The 23560-nt window shown below is 33.4% G+C and overlaps 1 protein-coding gene across 1 annotated transcript in view; it reads left to right on the top strand.

Moving 5' to 3' along the window:
• LOC131030651 (immune-associated nucleotide-binding protein 8) overlaps positions 1-23560 on the top strand; it is a 115493-nt gene that overhangs the window by 5636 nt on the left and 86297 nt on the right. Inside the window, exon 3 of the mRNA XM_057961562.2 lies at positions 18894-19168. Coding sequence (XP_057817545.2) covers positions 18894-19168 — 275 coding nt within the window. The remainder of the gene's footprint in view (positions 1-18893; positions 19169-23560) is intronic.

The following is a 23560-nucleotide window of genomic DNA, read 5'->3' as shown; positions in this document are numbered from 1 at the left end:
CAATTCAACTCAAGGGAATGGAGAGGCTCATCCAATATCCCTAGAATCTGATCAACAATTACCCCTCTTAGGTTTAGATCTACCAAATTCTTATCATTGCCTAATGTATTGGTCCCTAAGTAGAAATTAGCCATTTTCATCCTTCATATGGCAAAAACCCTAATTTTTCACCATTACATTTTGGTGAACACAACTCACAACTTTAATTTTGATTTATATTCTCAGATCTAAGTGTTGATACAATTTAAAATTTAAATTTACAGTCACAACTTTAGTTTCCAATTGAATTTGAAAAATTTAAAGGTTAGTTTCACAAAAACGTTAATTTATAAATTCTAATATGGAGCTTGTGGGTTGTCTAATTTGGATTAATTTTTTAGATCTAATTCATTTAGATGTTTAATCATAAAAACCCTAATTTATTCTGGTTAATTAGATCTGTGGGTTGCACAAAAATTAGACAAATTTTTTAGATCTAATTCATTTAGAGGTTTAATCATAAAAACCCTAATTTATTTTGGTTAATTAGATCTGTGGGTTGCACAATTCATCACTTCAATTTTCAGATTTGATTTATTTTCTATTTCACATATGATTAATTTTTTTTTCACTTACATTTATCATAATCATGTGTTGGATAATGGCTTGTTTCACTTCACATAGCTTCTTTTCATTCATAGCACTTTGGCATATTGCTTTTTTAGAATGTCCAAATTTCTTCCTTTTAATCAAATTGATCTCAAAACTTTGATTTATAGTGCATGTTGTTTTATTGTGATATTTTTTAGGAAAATGCATTATATATATAGATCACATTAAAACTTTCGTAGACGCAATCCTAGAGATGTTTATGGAAAACCTAATACTTATACCTCTCCTATGGTATCTAATGTGAATGAAGAACAAGCTAATACAAATCAATGATTTCTCCTATGAAGAGAAATTATTCAAGATCAATTTCATACCATCTTCATCTCATGCAGATACCCTAGCGCAAGGGGGATAAGATCAAAATATTGGTATTTCAATCACTCTAGATCCTCCTTATTCTCCTAGAGCCTATCTTAGTCATCAAATTATATGTAGAGAAGATGATATTATTTATTTTATTCATGATCTATCTCCCAATATAACAATAAGCAAAGATGATGACTTAGATGATAAGGATCTTCCTTCCCAAGACGACATGCATGATGATAGAAAGTAAAATCCTCCTCCACAATATATTCTTTCTTCGTCTACTTGTCCCTTTGTTCCTTATAAACACAATTACACTAAATTTTTTAAATAAATTTATTATAATGTTCCTCCTCCTTTTCAATTAGGAGATTCTTATTGGAGTGACTTTAACATCCTAGGACATTATCATAATCCTCGTATGGATTATCTTTTTGGGATTTAGACTTGATTGATCATCTTACAATACATAAAGCTTATCATTCATCTCAAAGTGCTTCTTCTTCAAAAGATCTTTTTTTCTCATATTACCAAACTAATGACAACACTACCAATGATTGTCCTACTTTTCAAAATGGAGTGCAAGGATTCATTGATATAGCCTTAGTTAAAATCATAGATTGTAATCCTTCTTCTAACAATCCTTTTCCTACATCACAAGAGACAAGGCCTAATCCTATTGATGATCGAGAAATATTAGCAACTAGAATCTTTTGGAAATTAAATTATAATAAGAATATTGTTTTCCTGTCATAAATTTTAGCAAAAAGTGTTAACAAGGTAGTGAGAATTTTAGTTTTCATCGTGGTGGTTTTCAATCTCATTGAAAATGTAAAGCATTTAAGGAATCTGTTCAAGAGCAATTTGATAGGAAACAAATAGATCTTTCAGCTGATATTGCTCTCTTTCTTGGTGAGAAAGTAGTGTCTTGGCACTCTTCTCACCCTCCATGTTGTTGCTCACCCTATGGCATTGGTAGCTAAATTAATTGGGGTCTCTTTATCATAAGAGTTGATTCTTTTTCAATACCAAACATATTAAGGTATTAACTTGGTTCATTCTTGCATTTATCATTTTTCTTTTCTCTAAAGTATCACTATTCCTTTTAGGGGTTGCATTTTTCATGTTTTCTTATCCTTTCTTGCATAGAGTGGTATATTTTCTATGGTCAATCTTTATCTTAAGAGGAATATGTGATCCTTCATTCTAATTTTCTTTCTCTCCCTTTGAATATTACCTCTTCTTTAGAGTTGCATTTTACATATATAAATGTCTTTCCTTGCATGGAATATTATTTAATGTGATTATATTGTTCATTTTATTATGTTTAATCTCTCCTTAGAGGTTGTGTAATTCTTCTCATTGTTCTTATGCTTGGGGGGAAATAATCTCTCTCTATTATCCTTTCTATGGGTCCACATTTCCTTTGTTGAGTGGTGTATGCCTATGATTTGATGTCAATTCCTTGTGTGATTTTTTTCTCAATGATTATCTCTTATGAAAGAGGTGAAAGTCCTTGGCGACAACCTCTTTTCACTTGGCAATGTAAATATATTATAAACTTACCTCTCACATTGAGTCAATAGTGTGTCATATTTCATCAAGAATATATTTCACCTAGCAATAGGGGGAAGGTATGTATTATTGTTCTCCTTCCCTTATTTTGGTAGAAGTTGTTATGTTTGTTTAGATAACTCCTCTTTGAGGTATATTTCTTTTTGAAAAAATATCTCTTGTCCTCAAAGGGTCCTATTTATTCTTGTTTCAAGATATCTCTTTATACTTGTTGGATACATTCTGACATCTCTTTATAAATTTTCATATTAACTATAATTCTATAATCAATACTCTATTATCTTGCGACCCTAAAAATTAAAGATTATTTTTTGGGGGCATTGGTAATCATCGACAAACTTCTAATGATTTACAACCAAGAATTCAAGAGAATAATATGTTAGTATTGCCATTATATCCTCAATGCAATATAAAATATTATTCGAAGTTAGCCAAAAGGTTCTTTTACTTTGAAATTCCTATATAAGACATCACTCCTAATTTATTTCAGTATCTCATCCCTAAATCATTATTTCAATTCAAAGGGAAATTATTATGATTAAAAACAAAATCAATTTCAAGGAGAGGAAATATACAACAAGACATCTTTACTTATGAACTGTCAAGTATGATTTTATGATGGATTTTTTAACAATTTGTCATGTTATTGCATCAACATGTGGAGGACTTATTCTAATAGAATTACATCATCAATTCAAGCTGTAATAATTTCAATTCAAACTTTTATTTCATATCCAGCATTGTTGTAGGGTTAAGTCCCAACCTAGGGTTTACTAAGGAAAACTACTATATAACCCCAAATACCATTTTTCTCATCTTGTGTGTAGATCTAAGTTTAGCTGCGAGTTTTTGACAGAGAGGAAAGAAGGAAAATTGCCTAGGATCTAGTGATAGAGAACCTCTCCAAACTTCATCTAGAATCCTCTATACAAGGGCACTTAGAGTATCCATCCACTAGGACTAGGAACACTAGCATCCTTGTCCTCCATGTTCAAGCTCATATTTAGTAAGAATCTGGCATAGGGTCTTAGGGTTTCATATTGAGTTTCAATACTAAAAAACTCACTAGTTTGATGTTGATTCCCAACACCAGTATCAACTTAATTTTATCTTATACTTGCATGATAGGTTCCTCTCTATATCCTGTTACCTGTTGAATTCATGTTAGTCCATGTAAAGATCTACATTTTCTAGTTTACAATATTCATTATCAATTTTGTATCTTCTAGTTATAGTTATTTACATTTAGCTTATCCCATCAATTAATATTAATTCAATTCAATATATAATAGGATTAATCAATCAAATGCTAAACTCTCACTAATAAATTTGAATTTGATGCCTAATTGGTTGTTATCTAATGTAATCAGTGGGTTTTCTCTTAATTTTTATTTTGTCTATTAGACTAATGAATCCTTATTTCCCTCCATTACATTTTGGTGAGCCCAACATGTCTTTCACTTTCATATCTTTGATTTTTAGTTTTAACTATGATATTTGTATGATATTTTGAGATTTACATGTATTCATCCATTGCTTGTATGCTTGGATTTCTTAATTTATACACATGACTTTCCTAGTTTAAATACTTGGATTGCTTAGTGGCTTCATCAAATGTATATGTTAGAAAGAATGTTTTATTTCATTTCACTGAATCTTCCATTATAGTAGACATCACACATTTTATGCCATCAATTTTAAAATGAAATTTGTGCCTTTAATCAACTTGTATTTGCATTTTGATATTGTTTTAGATAGGCCTGTATTTTTAAATGTCTCTATGCATAAGTATATTTTGAGGCGAGAGGATGATTACATAGCCAATGTATTGATTCTCTCCCTTCTAAGGGTGAATTATTCATGAATAATGCTTGTGCTCTCCAAAAATGGTCTTACCCATGATAACATTTTGGTACTAGATGATACTATATTAATAATTATTTCAATAAACACCCTCCTAGGAATGATTTTAATCTTTCTCCTAAAATGTGCCTCCCTCATAAGGATACCGTTTTTACAAGAGGATGATCTCATGATATAATGGTTTACAAAAATTGATAGCCCCCTTTATAAAAAAATTAATGATTACAATTCTCTCTCTCCTAAAGGTGGTGATTTAGAGGATAAAGAAAAAAAATTCAAGTCAATTCCATTCATGTTTCTAGTAATTATAATCCTTAAAATTTTGCCCACCTTCATCAAGATGTTCCTCAACCTCAACAAAAACCAATGATTGTTGTTAAAGGAATGGTGAATCAACAACTTGATTATAATGTAGTACCTCACAAATATAAAAAAAAAAATTCCCTCACATATTTCACAATATTTTTGTAAGGAGTATTATCTTGTTGAGAATATTCACAATTCTCTAGATATTATCTCCCTTTGGGACATGATTGAATTTTTTCCTACATTAAATAGGATGCTCCAAGTAGCCCTACAAAATGTAGTTACCTCACCTACTATTAGATGAAATGAGATGACATCTATTCTTTATTGTAAGAATGAAACAAAGAAAAAAATTCAGTTCCACCAAAATGAATTACCTTCTTTAGAAATTCAAAATCAATGTTGATCCCCACATGATTATTATCCTCATTAATTATAATATTTTAAGATTTACTCTACTTGACAATAATTTAGGTCTTAATGTACATAGTATTGAATTGCTACATAAAATTAATGTTGATAATTCTCTTATTCAAATTGATTCTATTTTTATTTTTGGCTTTGATAATGTTGGAAAGCCATTGTTAGGTACAATTATATTTTCTATTAAAATATGACCTATGATATTCCCACAACTATTTATGTCATGGTTGATACTCTCACATACAACCTTATTCTAGATAGAGCTTGGATTCATGTTGTGCAAGAGGTCCCTTCTAGTCTTCATTACAATATCAAGTTTATTTATGACAATGAGATGTATACCTTGCAAGCTGATAAAAACATACAAATAGTAAAAAATCTTAATCTTCTTCAATTTTTTCAATACATTCTCTAATAAAAATAAATACATAATCTCCTACTCATAATACTCCTTCACCTAAAAAGGCAGGCTTGAAAGATGATCAGGGGTCATAACCTGATTACACACCTTTCTTTTGTGGTAAATACAAAGTCATTGAATCTAACATTGGAACCACAAAGGAGACTAGTGTATAATTTATTCAAGATTGTCCTAAATCTAATATAGCTTCATATTCACATACATTTATAGATGTTGATCAGGGATATTTAAACCTCTGTCCAATTCAACCTAATTTTTTACCCTCTCCTCCTTACATTTCAACACATATCAAAGGTGCTACCCTAGATTTGAAAAAAATATGGATTTGTTTTTAATATTATATCTAAAAATTAAATTAATGGACATGATTAAGGATATTTACAATAAGATCTTAACTATCATTAGAAGTATACATCATAATTTTATAAAAAAGGTTTAGGTTTCCAACCTCTTCTTCTATCGACATCCCCTCACTCACTGTCTAATTCATACATGACTTCTTATCCTAAATTTTCCTCACAACATGAGAGTATTTTGTTCAACATTCTTCAAGCCAAGTTGATCAGCCTTCTTTGGCCCAAAATATGGTGGAAACATAAACAAGATCTTGAAACTTCTTGTAAATGTGAGTATCATCAACTCCATGGTCATTCCTTTAATGAGTATCAAGAATTGCATTATAAAATTCAAAAATTTATTGATTCTAGTACTATTCAAGTAACAAGAAACAACAAGTTACATATGTGTTATCACCATTCTAAGCAACATCTATATTCCTATTATGTTGCTTCTTACTGTGTGTTGTTGGAAGATTTACTTTTGGAAGCTCACTTTCATTCATGGTGGGACAATTTTAGGTGAAATCATACTAAGTGAACAAAATAATAGCATATTTATTCTTGTTGATAATGCATAAGTAGAATAATATTTTTTAAATAATTCTCTATAAGGAGAAACATTCCTTTTGTTGATTTGCATCATTTATAACCTGGTAACTTTTCTTCCATAGGATTTATTTCATGCAAGTACATGTATGTTCCTTTATTAGGACCTCTTCCTTGAAACAATACATATTTTATGAATGATCTCTCCTTAATTATATAAAGTGTGCATTCTTTCATTAATCCACTTTTATAGAAATAGGAAAGATGTGTGTTCTTAATATAGTCCCTTTTTCAAATATAGCATCTTATTAAAGATCTAGTCTCTTTTTGGAGGTAGATATTGTAGATTGAACTACAAGGGTCTTTAAGATTCTCCTTATATTTATTTTCCTTTTATTCTTTCCTTTCTCTTGTGTTGTTGCAAAACACAACAATCCCACATGTTGATTAGGCATAATTTAGAAAGAGGCTCTGACCTAAGACTTTCCTTATGGTGGGCGCAATCACCATGTGTCTAAACAATGTGAAAGTATTTTCACAAGGTTGAAGTCCCAAGAACAACTAAAAAATGCCACCATGTGTTTCTCCTACATTATCTTTAGAAGATCGAAAGAAAAGGGAAAGAATGAAACCTCGCCATCTTCCCATGTGTCTATAATTGGTTTTAAGACCTAGCAGTGGTATGAAGTTTTGATTTTATTGCAACCTAAAGAGGTATTTAAAGAGGAGGCTAGATAGTGCCACGTTTCAAAGGTATACCAGCTAACATTTTTTTTATCCTTTCATCTTTTCTATTGTAATGGAAAGCTGAGGAGGTGTATTGGAAAGTTTTTTTTTAGAAAGGTGGTAGGCTAATGATGAGGTCAAGCGAATTTTGCAAAGGTGATTACTCTTGCCATCATGGAGATTCATCATGTCCCAGAAATACATTTTTGTTTTGTTTAGGGTTTCTTTGATTCTAGATGGGGAATCCCTTTAAAAGCCTTAAAGAATTATTTTAAATAGAAAATAATTCTAGAGAATTGAGGATAGAAAGGACTGAATATCCTAACAATATAGTGATATTCATTACTCAAACTTTAATTTTTTTCATTTCATGAAGTAGAAAAAGAAGCATATCAGGCTATGTTGTTGACTTTCTTTTGTGCATGTTTCAAACTTAAAGGATAATTAAAATTATATGAGCAAGTGAGTATGATGATTTGCTTGAACATTGCATAACACTTATAATCTTCATTTGTTTGGTGTTTGAATCATGTGATTTCACTCCTTGAGCCACTTATCCTTATTAAATGGAATATTAGTAAGAAAACCCAAAAGCATCTTATTATCCTCTTGAGTCAATAAAGGGGGGATAGAATTTATAAAAACATTATCTAAAGCAACAGGTTCTGCCATAAGAAAAGACTTAAAGAACCTAAAAGCTTCATAAGCAATATCACCCTCATCAAACAAACTTTTCCCATTACAATCAATAATACACGAAATTCTATTGCGTTGCCTCTTAAGCTTAGAAGAAGAATGGAAAAACTTGGTATTTCTATCCCGTTCTAATAACCAAAGGTCCCTAGATTTCTTCCTCCAATAAGATTCTTCCCTAGCCAAAATCTCACCCAGTTGAAGATTTAAAAAATTAAGCCTATCATAAGAAAGAGAGGACATACCCGAATTAATGATACTCTTATTAAGCTGCTCAATTTCTTCCTGAATCCTAGCCTTTTCTCCAAAGATATTCTTAAAGTGTGCAATATTCCAACTTATAATCTTATGTTTTAAGAAAGCCAATTTCTTAACAATCTGGAACATCCTAGACCCACGAATATACGGGGTAGAAAGCCACCATTGTTTTAATGAAGGCAAGAAAGATTGGTCCCTAAACCACATTAGCTCAAAGGGGAGAGCTAAGGAAACAAAACCTAGAACCAAGTTAAACCATTTTTCACAAACCAAAAACCGATCCAGTCTTTCAAAGATTTGATAAAATCTCGCTGCATGTTAGTCCATGTGAATGGCCCATTAAGAGGTTTACAGTCAACCAAATTCAAAGAATCAATAAAGTGACAAAAATATGAGATGGTATTCTTATTAGGGATGATTCCCCCGACCTTCTCATCTAAACCAGAAATAGCATTTAAATCACCCCTAAAAATAGAAAAGGCATCATGCAAAGGAGACACAACTGAGGCTAAAATCTCTCACAAAGATTTGATAAAATCTCGCTGCATGTTAGTCCATGTGAATGGCCCATTAAGAGGTTTACAGTCAACCAAATTCAAAGAATCAATAAAGTGACAAAAATATGAGATGGTATTCTTATTAGGGATGATTCCCCCGGCCTTCTCATCTAAACCAGAAATAGCATTTAAATCACCCCTAAAAATAGAAAAGGCATCATGCAAAGGAGACACAACTGAGGCTAAAATCTCTCAAAGTTTCCTTTTCTCCAACACCCTAGTCGGGCCATATACATTAAAAAGCCAAAATTTAGAGTTTGATATCCTACTCTTAACTAGTCTAAGTATCTAGTTAGATGAGGAAGAAATCAAAGAGAAGTCCACACAAGCATCTTTCCAAAGGACCACAAGACCACCTGAAGCACCTAAAGAGGAAGATGCACTAAATTTCCAAACTTTCCAAGAAGAAAATAACATATCTGCAAATGATAAACTTAACTTAGTTTCTTGTATCATCACAATATCACACTTCATTAAGTCCAGCTGAGACTTAATCAAGCATCGTTTGTTAGGGGCATTTAAGCCCCTAACATTCCAAGATATAATCCTCATTGGCCCAGAGGGGAGGCATCAACTCCCCTCGAAACACACAAAGAAACTTGAGTCCTTACCTACCAGGAAGGCCTTATGAAGAATTCTCTTAGAAGCCAAAGCTCTTGTAACCGACGGGCTGAAGGGTTTTCTTGATCATTTCTTTTTGGAAGACTCCAAAGAAGAAAGAAGAGTTGATTGAATGCCCGCATCAATTTCTAGTTTATTCTTGACATGCTTAGGCTTCTGACCTCTTTTACCAGGAGTAGTCAAAGGTGAAGTAGGAGAAAGGGGGGATTGTTTCAAATTCTCAGACTATTTTATCTCTCACTCCCTCTCTCACACATTCTCTCAACATACTATGTCACACTTGAATGTTTCCTTCTTTGCCACACCTTGCCAATTAGGCTCAACTGCAAGACTATAGTTCTGCCGGTAGAATATTCTCACTAGTGTGCTTGCTCACACATAATGCAAAGACATATCGGTACATCCCTTTGTCAGTAGAGCTTTCTTCTTCTATTAATCAGTAGAGGACACTATACCGGTATCACATCTTTACCTTTGTGGTTTGTGAAAGATTTCACATTCTTCCTCTTCATCATAAACAAGTAGCCAACCTTCAGACTGGTATGTAACTTACTGGTAGGCCTTCATTATTTATGCTCACACTCATGTGAATATCCATCATGCTGCTTGACATCAAAGACAACTTAGTGCCAAAATGCCAACAATCTCTTCCTTTGGCATTAATGTCAACTTCTCATGATTCACTTCATACTGGTACATTTCACCCCCTTTGACATAATAACAAAGGATACCATGCACTCCCTCTTTGATCCATACCAATATCCCCCTGAGCCACATAAAGCTTGCCTAGACAGATGACACAACTCCCAAATTATGTTGGAGGTACTCAAAAGTGCTTACCAGTACTGGTTTGGTGAAAATATCTTCTACTTGTCACCAGTAGGAACATAATCCACCCTTACCTCCTATCCTTCAACCTTCTATCTGAGAAAGTGATACTTGATAGCAATGTGCTTAGTTTTGGAATGCATGATTGGATTCTTTTCTATGTTGATTGCACTCAAATTATCACACCGGATGAGAATATGATCAGTGATGTCTACCTATATGTCTTTGAGAGTCTGCTTCATCCAAAGCACCTTAGAGAAGCATGTAGCAACAATAATGTACTCAGCTTCAGTAGTAGATAGAGAGATTGAGTCCTTCTTCTTGCTATGCCATGAGACCAACCGTTCACCTAGAAAGAATGCAGCATCACTTGTGCTCTTTCTATCATCAATGCATCTTGCCCAATTAGCATCAGTGTATGCTTCCCAAATAAAATCTCCTTGTTTAGCATACCACAAACCATAGTTGAGCATTCATTGTAGATACCAAAAATTTTTGCTAATAGCATTCAAATGTGACTGCTTTGGTGCAGCGTGGAATCTATCCACCATGCACATTGCCTGAACTATATCAAGTCTTGAAGTAGTTAGATATAATAGACTGCTTATCATGGATCTGTACAGAGTCTGATCCACCACCAGTGATACATCATTCTTGCTCAATTTGTTGTCAGTCACCATGGGGGTACTTACCAGTTTACAATCTTCTAGTTGGAATTTCTTTAGTATCTCCTTTGCATACTTGAGTTGTGAGATAAAGATTCCTTTATCTTGCTATAATATCTACAAACCAAGGAACTTTTTCAATTCACCAAGCATTGACATCTCAAATTCTGACTACATTTGATTAGCAAATTCTTTAGAGAGAGTGTCCTTGTTGCCTCCAAAGATAATGTCATCTACATACACAACCACAAGGATCATGTCTATTTCCACTCCCCTTTTTGAATCTGTGCTCCTTTAGGTACTGATCTAATCTTGAATACCATGCTCTAGGACCTTTCTTTAGACCATACAAGGCCTTCTTCAACCTACACATAAATGTCTCATCCTCATGCAACAAAAACCCTTCCAATTGCTCCATGTACACTTATTCTTCCAAATTTCCATTTAGAAAGGCAGATTTTACATCCATTTGATATAATTTATATCCTTTGTAAGTAGAGAAGGCTAGAAATAATTGCTTCTAATATAGCTACCGGTGCAAATGTTTCTTCAAATTCAATTCCCTCTACCTGAGAGTATCCTTTGCACACTAGTCTAGCTTTATGCCTAACAATCTTGCCTTCTTCATTCATCTTATTCCTATATACCGACTTTGTGCCAATGATTTTCTTGTCTTCCGGTCTACAGACTAATTCCCAAGTCTTGTTCTTCTCAATTTGTTGTAGTTCTTCTTCCGTGTCATCCATCCATTCTTGTCTTCTGCTAGCCTCATTGAATGTTTTGGGTTCAACTTCAGTCATGAGGCATAGGTTGACTTGTTCATCATTTTGAGCAAGTCTTCTTCTAGTCTGCACACCATCACTCTTATTTCCCATAATTTTCTCTTCTGAGTCATTCAACTGTACATACTGGTTGGGGACATTCTTAGATGCTACCTCTAGTTCAATATCTAACTAAACTTCATCATGGTCATCATCGAAGTCATCATACTAGTTAACCTATGGTTGACATCCTTTGTGCATATCTTCATCAAAGTTTACATGCAAACTCTCAATGACTCCTCTTAGTCTTTTATTATATCATTTATAGGCTTTGTTGTTAGATGAGTAACCAAGGAAGATTCCTTTGACATCACTCCTAGAGTCAAATCTTCCTAGACCATCCATATCTTTCTTAATAAAGAAGTTGCTTCCAAATACTTTGAAGTATTTGACTGATGGCTTTCGGTCATACCATAACTCATAAGGTGTCATTTTGTTGTTTGTTCTTAATTGAACTTGGTTCAAAGTATATGCAATAGTATGAACAACTTCTTTCCAATATGTGTCCAACAGACTAGCCTCATTTAACTTGGTTCAGACCATCTTCTTGACTATCCTATTCTTCTTTTCTACCACACCATTTTCATGTGGTTTCTTAGGAGCAGAGTATTGACTTCTAATTCCATGTTTGACACAATAATCTTCAAATTCATTTGATGTAAACTCTCCAACCCTGTCTGATCTTAGGCATTTTAATCTGTACCCACTTTCTTTTTCCACCATCTTCTGAAAGATCTTGAATCTTTTAAATGTTTGTGATTTATCTTTTAGAAAGGTGACCTGTGTCATTCTTGAGTAGCCATCAATGAAGAGCATAAAGTATTTTTCACCAGAAAGTGCTCTTGTTCGAGTTGGACCACACAGATCTATATGCACGATCTCAAGTGGATTTGAGGTGTTGTTCTCCTTTGTGCCGAAACTCACTTTAGTTTGCTTACCTTTTACACATTCATCACAAAATATGTTTACCGACTTGATTATGGGTGGAGTATTCCTCACACACCCCTTTTTGCTTACTGCAACTAAGTTATCAAAATTTATGTGGCCTAATCTTCAGTGCCACAACCAACTTTCATCTACTTTTCCTAACATACATTGGGACTCATAGCATTCCTTCAGATTATAAACATTTCCATTTGTTCTCTTTCCTTCTGCCACAAGTTTACTGGTACTGTCTTTCTTTATGTAGCACCGAGTTGAGTCAAAGGTGAATTTGTAACCTTTCTCACACATCTAACTCACACTCAGTAAATTATTCTTTAGGCCTTCCACATAATATACATCATGTGCCTTCAACTTTCCATCAATGCTTAGAGTTCCTTTTCCCACTGATCCACCATTCCAGCCTTCAATTTTAATGAATTTCTTTTAGTCGCTAGTCATATGGTTTGAGCCACCACTATCCACCACCCATAGATTTTTCCTTTCAGCATGCAAGGCAGTTTGTACTATGAGACTTGATTCTGCCTTTTCCTTTTCTTTCTCAACCCAAACTAGTTTGATTTCCTTCTACTTGTCAGCTACTATATTGAGCTCAAGTTCAGTTACCAGCTCTTGATCCAGATTTTCCTTCATCTGCTTGGTCTTCTTGTTTTTGCATAACTTTTCTATGTGTCCAAATTCTTTATAGTTATAGCATTTCATATTTTCTTTTAAGGGGATGTCCTTAAAATTATTGAAGGGTACTGGTTTATTCTTCCTAGAATCAAAACTCTTATGACCATATCCATTGCATTGATAGTAGACAACATTCATATTTTGGAGTGCATTAAATGGATTTCTACTTTCATAACTCATAGAGGGATTATTGATTAACCTACAGTTAGCTATTATGTGCCCAAATTTGTTACACCAGTAACGGTAACCATGAAAGTTTGAGGTTGTCTTGGTCCTAAATGGAACTGCCTCATTTGGGGTCTTCCCTTCATGTTTTTGAGTCTAGTTAATCCTTCATGTTCAATCCTTCACATAATACCACTGAGAGGGGGGTGAATCAGTGGTTCCTAACCTATTTCTCTTCTGATCTAACCTTAGAATATCAATTGTTCACTTAACCACTGAACAGTCATATCGGTAATATAAGAAAGAAGGCCGAAGATATCATTCACACACAAGTAACTCACAACACTAGATTTTTGAGGAAAACCCAATATGGAAAATACCTCACTGAGAAAAGCTGCTGGAGGCTACTACTCCAATCCAGCCTCAGAGGTAAAACACTAACTTACAAAGATTTTGGGCACTAACCCAAGAAGCACCAAGCCCTGCACCAAGCTTCAACTTGGACATGTATATTGAAATACTATTTGAATACAATTAAGGATTCTTGTTGCAAATGAATTCTGCAACTATTTAATCAAATAACTCTCTACCGGTTGACAGTCTTTTCTCCTCCACTAAATCTCCTATTGTCAGTTGTGAGATTATTATCTCTGATTCTCAGCCTCTATTATCTTTCTCTCCCTCTCTCACATAGTCTCTCAATACACTATGTCACACTTGAATGTTGTCTACTTTGCCACACCTTGCTGGTTAGGTTCAACTGTAAGACTATAGTTTTGCCAATAGAATTTTCTCACCGCTGTGCTTGCTCATGCACATTGCAACTTTCTTAGAACTCTCTCTATGGCTATCAATCCTTCTCATTTCTCACTCTCTCTACACTTCTCCTTCTTCACAACATCAACATATTTTGTCTTGAACTCTCATTTCTTATCTCGCGATTTCGTGCCAGAATGCAATTTAAAAACTAGAGCGGTAAGGGTTTCCTTTTTCTGACACAATCTTCATGAGATCCAATCTCTCTATCTTGGATTGACCACCTATCCTTCAAGGATGCACCTATGCATGATTTCCATTATCCAACACACAGTTTTTGGAAATGGGAATCTTGAATCAGATCTTCTGTCATGAAATTAGTCGACACATAAAGTGCTTGAGTAGTTTTCTTTTCTAGGATTTCTTGAATCAGATTTCCTTTGCATTGATTTAGGTGCCAACTACTCCTTGATCTTCCTCTATCATTCCTTCTTCCTTGAGCCGCAATCAGTCAGATACAATCCCATTATTTGTGGCTTCTTCATTAATGGTGATTATCTATTTCATCGACCTTGTTGATGAGGCTTCACCAACCACAATATGTTTGCCACCTCTTCTCCACATGGCATCACAATGATGAAGACATGGACCACCAACACACAGTCAGTCTGATAAACACATACCAGTACATCCCTTTGCTGGTAGAACTTTCTTCTTCTGTTAACCGGTAGAGCACACTATACTGGTATCACATCTTTACCTCAATGGTTTGTGACAATTTTCACACTCTTCCTCTTCACCATAAACAAGTAGCTAACCTTCAGACCGATATATACCTTACTGATAGGCCTTCATTCTTTATGCTTACACTCATGTGAGGATCCATCATGCCAGTTGACAACAATGACAACTTAGTGCCAAAATGGCAACACCCTCCACTTGCTAAGGGCCACATGTTCCAAGACAACCTATCCTCCCTAATATTTGATTTAACGATTTTGTTTATCCCTTGGCGGCACCCAATTTGGAAATGTGTTCTTTTTAAAATATTTATTCCATTTGACAATATTTGATGTTGCATGGTACCATTCCAAGTAATGGAAAGCCTTTTGGAAGGAAAATTTTCCATAAGGGATGTGCTCAATAGTGTATGTGGTGAGGTCTTTGTATGCATGCCACTCATTTCCCTTACCGATTAATATCTCTCCCTTGTGTGAATTTATTTCCTTTTGATATCAACACATGCTAAGGCTTATGTGAATGTGCTCATTCTCTAGCGATTCAAAATGCTTTTACTTTCCCATTCTGAAGGGATAGAGTTTTCTTGATGTTTCTTAGTTTTTTCCTCTCTTCTATCCCATTCATTGGCAAGGCTTTGAGTAAATGAAGAAATGGAGTATAAGTTACTTAATCTGAGAATAGTTATTTCTTTCTCTAGGTGGGAGTTTCTAAGTTTGGGCGTCTTCACTCTTGACAATACGATATGAATTTTCTTTTGGGATTGTAGTAAGATTCTCAGCACCATCATTACTATGATTAGTGAAGATGTAATATACCCTAAGGCTCCTCGAAACATCTACACATCATAAGTGGTTTCCATTTTCCTATCCAATGCTTCTGATATTTTCCAAAGATATGGTTCTTAATTGTTCTTAGCATTTCAATTCATCAAGCATGATTATGTTTCCCCTAAGAATCTTGAAAGGGATATGGAAAGATATGACCTATTAAATGGCAAAACCTGGGTTGGTGTCATTTTCCCTAGGAAATTCTTTAATCTTTAAAAAGAAACACTAGTACTCTACGGTTTACAATGCTATGAAAATCAGCTTGGATTCCATAATTACAATTTCTTTGAGATGGAATTAAGTATCTTTTAAAAAATAGTCTCCCTGTCAAAAGCCTCCCAATTTTTTGACCTCTTCTATGCCTTGCATCGTCTCATACTCGATCACCAATTGGCTCAAAAATTTGTTAAAATACACACCAAAGACTAGCCTCACAGGGGCCTGCAAGATTTCTTTGTGGGTTTTAAAGTTGGTGAATTATAGGCAAAGAGGGATGTGGCACTTAGCCTCGACGCTTCTCAGGCAGAATGGGACATAGATGTTGTCAAAGGTATGGGGTAAAATAACCCCCAAAACTAAAGGGCATGTTGTGGTTTTTCTTAAATCTTGTTTTCTAGAGTGCCCTACACTTTGTTACTTTGTATTCCCCTTCTATGTCTGGAGGTTCTATATTCTCGGTAAAGGTTTATCATTCCCCGTTTGGTGTTAATTTTGTGTAATATTTGTAAATTGAGCTCAACTCTTTTCCTAAAAAAATTTGTAATATATTTTTGGGTGTTAAAGTTGGGTAGTAGTTGTAGACCGAGCATGGCTCTCTACCTTTAAATTTTTGTAATGCTTCAGTAAGCCTACATTTAGTAGAGATCTTTTGTAGGGTTAGGAAATGACAAAGCCATGCTCTCAATTTTCCTTGTCTATTATTTAGCCCAATAGTATAGTCTCATGTTTAGGGCTCCTAGATGGAGCTAGGTTCTCTCTGATTTTTTGGCTAATCATGTTCATGAACTATTTTTAAATATTTTTTATAATTAATATAATCACTATATGCACTAGCGCTTTACCTCATATATAAAAATATAACATAAGCTAAAGATTTATCTCATATATTTCCATTTTGAAAGCATATCTAGAAATATATAATTTTGTAATTTTTCTATCAATTAATGATTCAAGATATATTAATTAAATTTAGAAGCCATAAATAAGTTTTAAATAGACATTATTAAGGGACACAACATTTGGTCATCATACAATATAAAATTTACACAATGCTCATTAAGTTTAATAATGTTTGAAAAACATTAGTTTTATCTTATAGATATAAGGATTACATGGTAGCTAGTTCACATGGATACTCTAATAAAATGAATGAGGTATCCTAAGCTAACATGATATATGTGGATGTAAGCTATGAATGAAATGGGACAAGACATGCATGATTAATAAGATAAATAAATTTCAAATTCAAGAATTTTAAATATTGATGTGATGCGATGTTTTATACATATATGACTAAATAATTCTTAAGTTATCTTTTTATCAACTCATAATTCATTTGTATTTAATTATTAGAATCCATTTCTCATGGGAAATAATGGCTACTTAGTACTCATTAAACCTAGGTTATTCTCATAGGAGCGATTCAACATGATTTCTAAGGAGGTCATGTATTCTAGTCATACTTCAACTTAAGTCTACTAAATAATAATCTTTTTCCCAAGGTCAAGTCCAAGTACCCTATAAATAGGGTAGTGAGGTGATTAGACTTGATCTTGATGAAATATCCATGGTTAAGTGTATTTTAGATTGAAAGTAGTATTATCAAATGTGTAAGATTTCATGAATTCTCTATGGTTCACCATTATGAAAATTACATAGGTGCAATGAGTGCTACTTGTGAATAGCAGATTCTAATGATGGGTTCTTGTGAACTTCTAGGATTTAAATATGGGTCCATGTGGATTGAACAAAATGCTACATATCTCAATCATGATAAAATATCACATAATCTAATACGATATAAGAATTCAACCTAATTGGATGTGGTAGTGGTGTACATTAGATGTAAAATTTAAACTACAATGTGTTCATCAAGAGTGGGTGAGATGGATGAAAGAGAAACAATATTCAATCTCAAAACCTTGACGTAAACTAATCTAACATTGTTAAAGTAATGAAAATAAATAGTAATAAAAAAAATGAAATAAGCACATACAATTGCAAACCTCATAACTTAATAAATATTGTAGAAACACAAAAGAAATACAATTAGAAAGGGTTCATGATCTTTGTGATAGATAATTGTGCGTGTATTGCTTTAATGATGAACTGGTGATGGAATTTTTTCTTGATTGAAATGCTTTTGGATGATGTCATTTTATAAACATCTTGGATACACAATTTGAATTTTTTGGTGCAAAATACTAGGTAATAGTTAGTTTGAATGGAATCCAATTAGGCTGATTACTAAATTTAAACTTTGCAAAAGTAAGCCAATCATTAATATGTGACCTAAAATTAAATTGAAAATATTCTCAATCTTGAATATATCAAACTTGTTAATGCTAAAATATAAGAATTTTCTAAAAGCCATTAATATTTAGTTTTGAATTTCAAAATCAAGTTTGATACTAATGAGATAAACAGAATAGTAAAAATGTAGAAATAATATAACATAAAACAAAATATGAAACACAATATTTATTTGTGACATATACCTATTATAAATTTTAAAAAATATTATGAATGGAAAAATATATAATAATATGGAAGAAATTATTTTTATGTTAAATATAATAAAATTATTAGAAAACTAAGTGGTTTCAGGATAATAGCTAAAGATAATGATTCGACATTTTATTTGTACCTATTAAATTGTGATCTAAAATTGATTGTGAAGTGTAAACATCTTTAAATTTTGAATAAGGTGTCTTATATTTTAGTTCTCATAAATCTAACCGAGGCACAGAATGAGCTGTGTGACAGGTTAGTGTTCTTTCAGAAAAAATAGATTCTTGTATTCTATTGTAGTTATTCTGTGATTCCTCAAAAGTAAATGGTTGTTTTTAGAAAGAAAATTGTATACCATTGGCGGTCCTGGTCCTTATTCTCAATATAAATATTTACGACTCTTTGAAACCTTTACACAGATTTTATGTTAAGCAATTTGCCTTCCCTTTTCCACTGCAGGCCTTTTTGACACAGAAGCCAAAAAAAACTTTATCGAGACAGAAATTGTGAGGTGTATTGATTATGCCAAGGATGGGGTGCATGGCTTTATCCTGGTGCTCTCTATTCAAAACCGATTCACAGAAGAAGAAGCTAATGCTTTTGAAAAGTTGCAATATTTGTTTGGACCTAAAATCCTTGACTATATGACGATAGTCTTTACCTGTGGTGACCTGTTGGAAGAAGATTGTGTTTCACTGGATGACTACTTGAGGGAAACTTCTTCAAATCTCAAGGTTAGATTATTATCTTGCTAGATTCTTTTAGTTTTCAGGTTTCATTTACTCTGTAATAATTGTATTTGAAAGAATGGGTACTACAAATCCCTCCGTTATTATAATTGTATTTGAAAGAATGGGTACTACAAGTCCCTCCGTTCTTATATTCAGAAAAAACAATCTTTTAAATAGATTCCTATGAGCATAATGTAAGAGAGTTTTCATTAGTCTTATTGGTGTTCTAATCTACCTCTGAAATCTGCACCCACAAAGAGATGTGCATCAATTGTTCAATGTAAATGATACAGTTTTTATAATTCATTCATTGGCTGCTCTATTTCTTCTCTGTTTCGAATCTGTGAACTGAGACAAAGTTTCATTTATGAACGGTTAATTATGTCTCTTGGCAATGATTTTCACCCATCAAGGTAATCTTAGAGAAGTATTTGTCCCAGAAATAAGGGATAAAGAATCACTGCCTTGAGCAGGATCTAGTACCCTATCTGCTTGGACTTGTTCTCGAGCCAGGTGACTATGAACAGAAAAATGTGTGCTTTAATAGTAATTACATGGTCTACGGACTAATATATATTACTATTTCTCAGGATACTCTACATCATATAGAACACACTGAGCGGCCTTTAATTGCTTGGACCATCATCCAACAATTGTATGTAGACATTGGATCTTCATCTTAAAGTGATATTTTCTTGGATGACCAGGTTCCTATGGATGATACTAAGACTCCCATTGCTCCATTCTATGTGGACACATCCTTCTGAGATGATCAAGTTATTGATAGCCCATCTGCACAAGTTGTACTTCTCAATAGTTCAAAGTTGCTTGATTGAAAGCTTCCAATGTTTCTTTGCAATATGCTCATTTATGTCTTCTAGATCTGATTCATTGAGATCCATTTCTACCAAATATTGCATCCTTGTTTGTAGTGTCTCACATTGTTGACTTCAAGGACACCATTGAGGATATTCATATCCTCTTTTCTAACTACACCTCTAGAGTTGACTCATCTTGCTTTGATGTGGTGGGTGCTTCTTCAGACCCTCTTGTTATCTAGTATCCTATTATTGCTTCAATTGCGGTACTAGAACAAATTCTCATTAGTCTAGCTATCACCATAGATAGATGATCACTGTGCTTGAATCTTTTGTGGAACTTGATTTATCTTTTTTCATTTGTCACACTTTGGCATTCGCTTAGAGACAATAGAGCAACATTTGCAAGGGTCAACTTTATCTTTGGACTATGATCTACATTTGTCTTCATTATATTCTAGATTATCGTTTTCAATAGTTTTTTATATAATTGTGATATCTTCCAACATTGGCATGGAGAGGACGGAGTAGTTTTGAAAGGAATCATCATACATTTTGATTCCACTTCCAACAAATTCCTATCTAAAATGACAAGCATTCTTGCATTTGTATCTGGCTTTGTTTTTTCCTAAGGAAAGAACATTGTTCAACAATTGTGGACCATCTTCCTCATCTAGTTTCAAGCATTTATCAGTAATTATACATTATGGAGAGAGACGTCATCTTTTCATTTTCACTTTTCTTGATACCTCCTTTAGGTGAAGTTTACTACTACATAGTAGCTGCAATGCAAAGTTAGTGTAAATTTTGAGGGGTTTTGTTCCCACTAGATTTTCTCTGTTTTCTCTTTCCTTTCACTAGGTTTTTGTCTCATTCTTTAGACTTAAGGGGGCTCTTAGTGGTACTTCTTATTTTCTTTATAATTTGTGAGTGCATCTATGCAAGCCATTTGTTAAGCTAACAAATGAGTTGTTCTAATATTAAACTCTCACTACCTCATTAATAATGACCTAACATTTCCTTCATGATTTTAGCTCTGATGGGAGTTCATCTTTATATTAAATCATGTTTTTATCTTTGGTTTTGTTTCTTCTTATGAAAAGAAACATTGCCTGATGATTGTAGACCAAGCATTTATCACTAACTACAAATTATTGAGGGATGCATCATCTTTTCATTTTCACTTTCTGCAAAACCTTTTTTAGGCCAAAGAAAATGCAAACATAATAGCTGCCATGTAGAATTAGGGTAAATTTTGAGGGTAGGTTTTGTTCCCACCACATTTTCCCTCTTGTACTTTTGTTTCATTAGGATTTTGTCTTCTTAATTAGACTTACTAGGGGTGTTAGCAATACTTCATGTTTTCCCTTTGTTGCTTCATGTTTGCTCTGTGTTGTATGGGTGTGATCTATTTGTTAAGAAAACAAATGAGATTTTCTAATATAAAACTCACTTTGCCTCATCAATAATGTCCCAACATTTCCTCCGTCAATTTAGCTCTTACAAAAATTCATCTTTGTAATTAATCATGCTTTTCTAGATGTAAATGATACATTTTTTATTTCATTCATTGGTTCTTCTCTATTTTCGATCTGCAAGTTTGTTTTCTCTGTAGACGCATAAAAATGACCATATTCCTAAATGAATATTTTATGTTCATTTCTCGATTTAATTAAATCCAATTTAATTAAATTACCCACATTCTTCTATTTAAATTAAATAAATTACTCAATTTATTTAAATTAAATTCACTAGACTTCTTTTTACCATTTAATGAATAAATCATTTTATTCAATTAAATCCCCCCTATCAACTTTTAATTAAATTCAAATTTGATTAAATAAGTTATCCTAAATTAAATAAATCTAATTTATTTAATTTCCCCAAATTAAAACCAAATTGAATTAAATTAACTTTATTTCAATTAAATCCTATTATCCCTCCATCCACTTGCAAAATCCTACATCTCCCACTTGCCATTCTAAAACCTATTTCTAATCCCTTCTAGACTCTTCTAATCGCTTCTAATTAGCCTAACCCATCTTCTAAACTTTGTCACATCCCTAAGCAAAGGGAAGTCACTTCTCAAACCCTTAAAGTCTTTGATAACCATTAAAGGCTTCAAGTCTTCAACCACTTAATTTTCCAAAGTCTCCCAAACCATTAATGGTTAATTCAACCCTCTTACATGGTTAGAGACTTTTTGCCTAACTTAACCTTCATCCAACCCAATGGTCTCATCAAGCCTTTAATGCTTTGACCATGATTATCTCTTAATCATTTGCACAAGAGTTTATCCTTGGTTTAACACTTAATCCAATAGGTAATCTTAACTTAACCTTGACCCTTACCCACTAGATAACCATAAGGTCTTCTTAGGCATTTAATGCCTCCAACCCCTTCTCTCAACCCAACCCTATGTTGACATTTGTCACCATTTCATTGGTGCAAATTGCAAACATGGATCCCCAACTTTCAAACTTAGCCCTTGATTAACTCTTTCAATCCTTACCATCCATTGCCCTATTTTTAGTATAAATAGAGCTCTCATTCCTCCATTTAGAGAGATCAATCCAAGTTTGTAGTATCATACTTATGCTCAAATACATTCAAGCTTTCATACCATTTTATGCTCATCATTTAGCCTCTCTTTTAACTAGGAATTAGTCTAAATATGCATGTTTAGAATACTTTCTTTATCATTTAGCTCAAATCATAGATTAATATATCATGTTAGGATAGTATTTATACTAACCTCATCATCTTATAATCTAGTTTATTGCATTTCTAGAATCATGCATAGCTTAGGATGCATTTCATTCTAAAATCTATCAAAGCATCCCTCGTTCTTACATTTGCCATCCCTAAACCATTTTTCTGAGTGATCTGAGAGCAAAAATATTGGTTTGAGGGAAATTGTGAGATAGAGAACCATGGGACCAACTTTGGGAAGCTAAGTGATACTTCATTACTCCATAGCTTGCACCAAGAAGTCCTTTGTGTGTGTGTGGACAAGTATTTTGGAATATTTTCATATATTGAGTTCTATCGACCTGCTTTTCCCACATACATTCTCTTTTCCAACTAGATCCTTGTTTTGCATGTAGGTTAAGCTGTGAGATTGTAGGCACGCGGGAAAAATGAATTAACACGTTAAGTTAACTATTTAGCGCATCTGGTTAATAACCTAGTGCATTCAGTTCACTGTTCAGCGCATGGAGTCCATCATCTAGCATGTGAAGTCCATATATTAGCGCATCGGATTACTGTTTTCTTGTAGGTCTCAGTGCAAGAGAAAAATAGAGTAGCGCTTTTGGCGCACATAGTAGCGCATCCCAAAAATAGGGTAGTGCGTTGAAACCTTATTTTAGCGCATCGAGGTTATATTGTAGCATGTACAATTTGTTCTGTAGCGCATCGCAGACAAAAAATAATTTGTAACTAAAAGTTAAAAATTAGACTTGTGGAAGTCCACCCAATCATCTAACGTTTTTCCTCTCGTTTTCTTGTAGGATTCTAACCAATTTGTTGCAGAAAGGAGCTTAATCTTAGAATATTTAGATAGTTAGGATTTTCA

Source organism: Cryptomeria japonica, chromosome 3, assembly GCF_030272615.1.
Source record: "Cryptomeria japonica chromosome 3, Sugi_1.0, whole genome shotgun sequence".
Taxonomy (NCBI): domain Eukaryota; kingdom Viridiplantae; phylum Streptophyta; class Pinopsida; order Cupressales; family Cupressaceae; genus Cryptomeria; species Cryptomeria japonica.
This window is presented reverse-complemented; position numbering and strand designations above follow the sequence as displayed.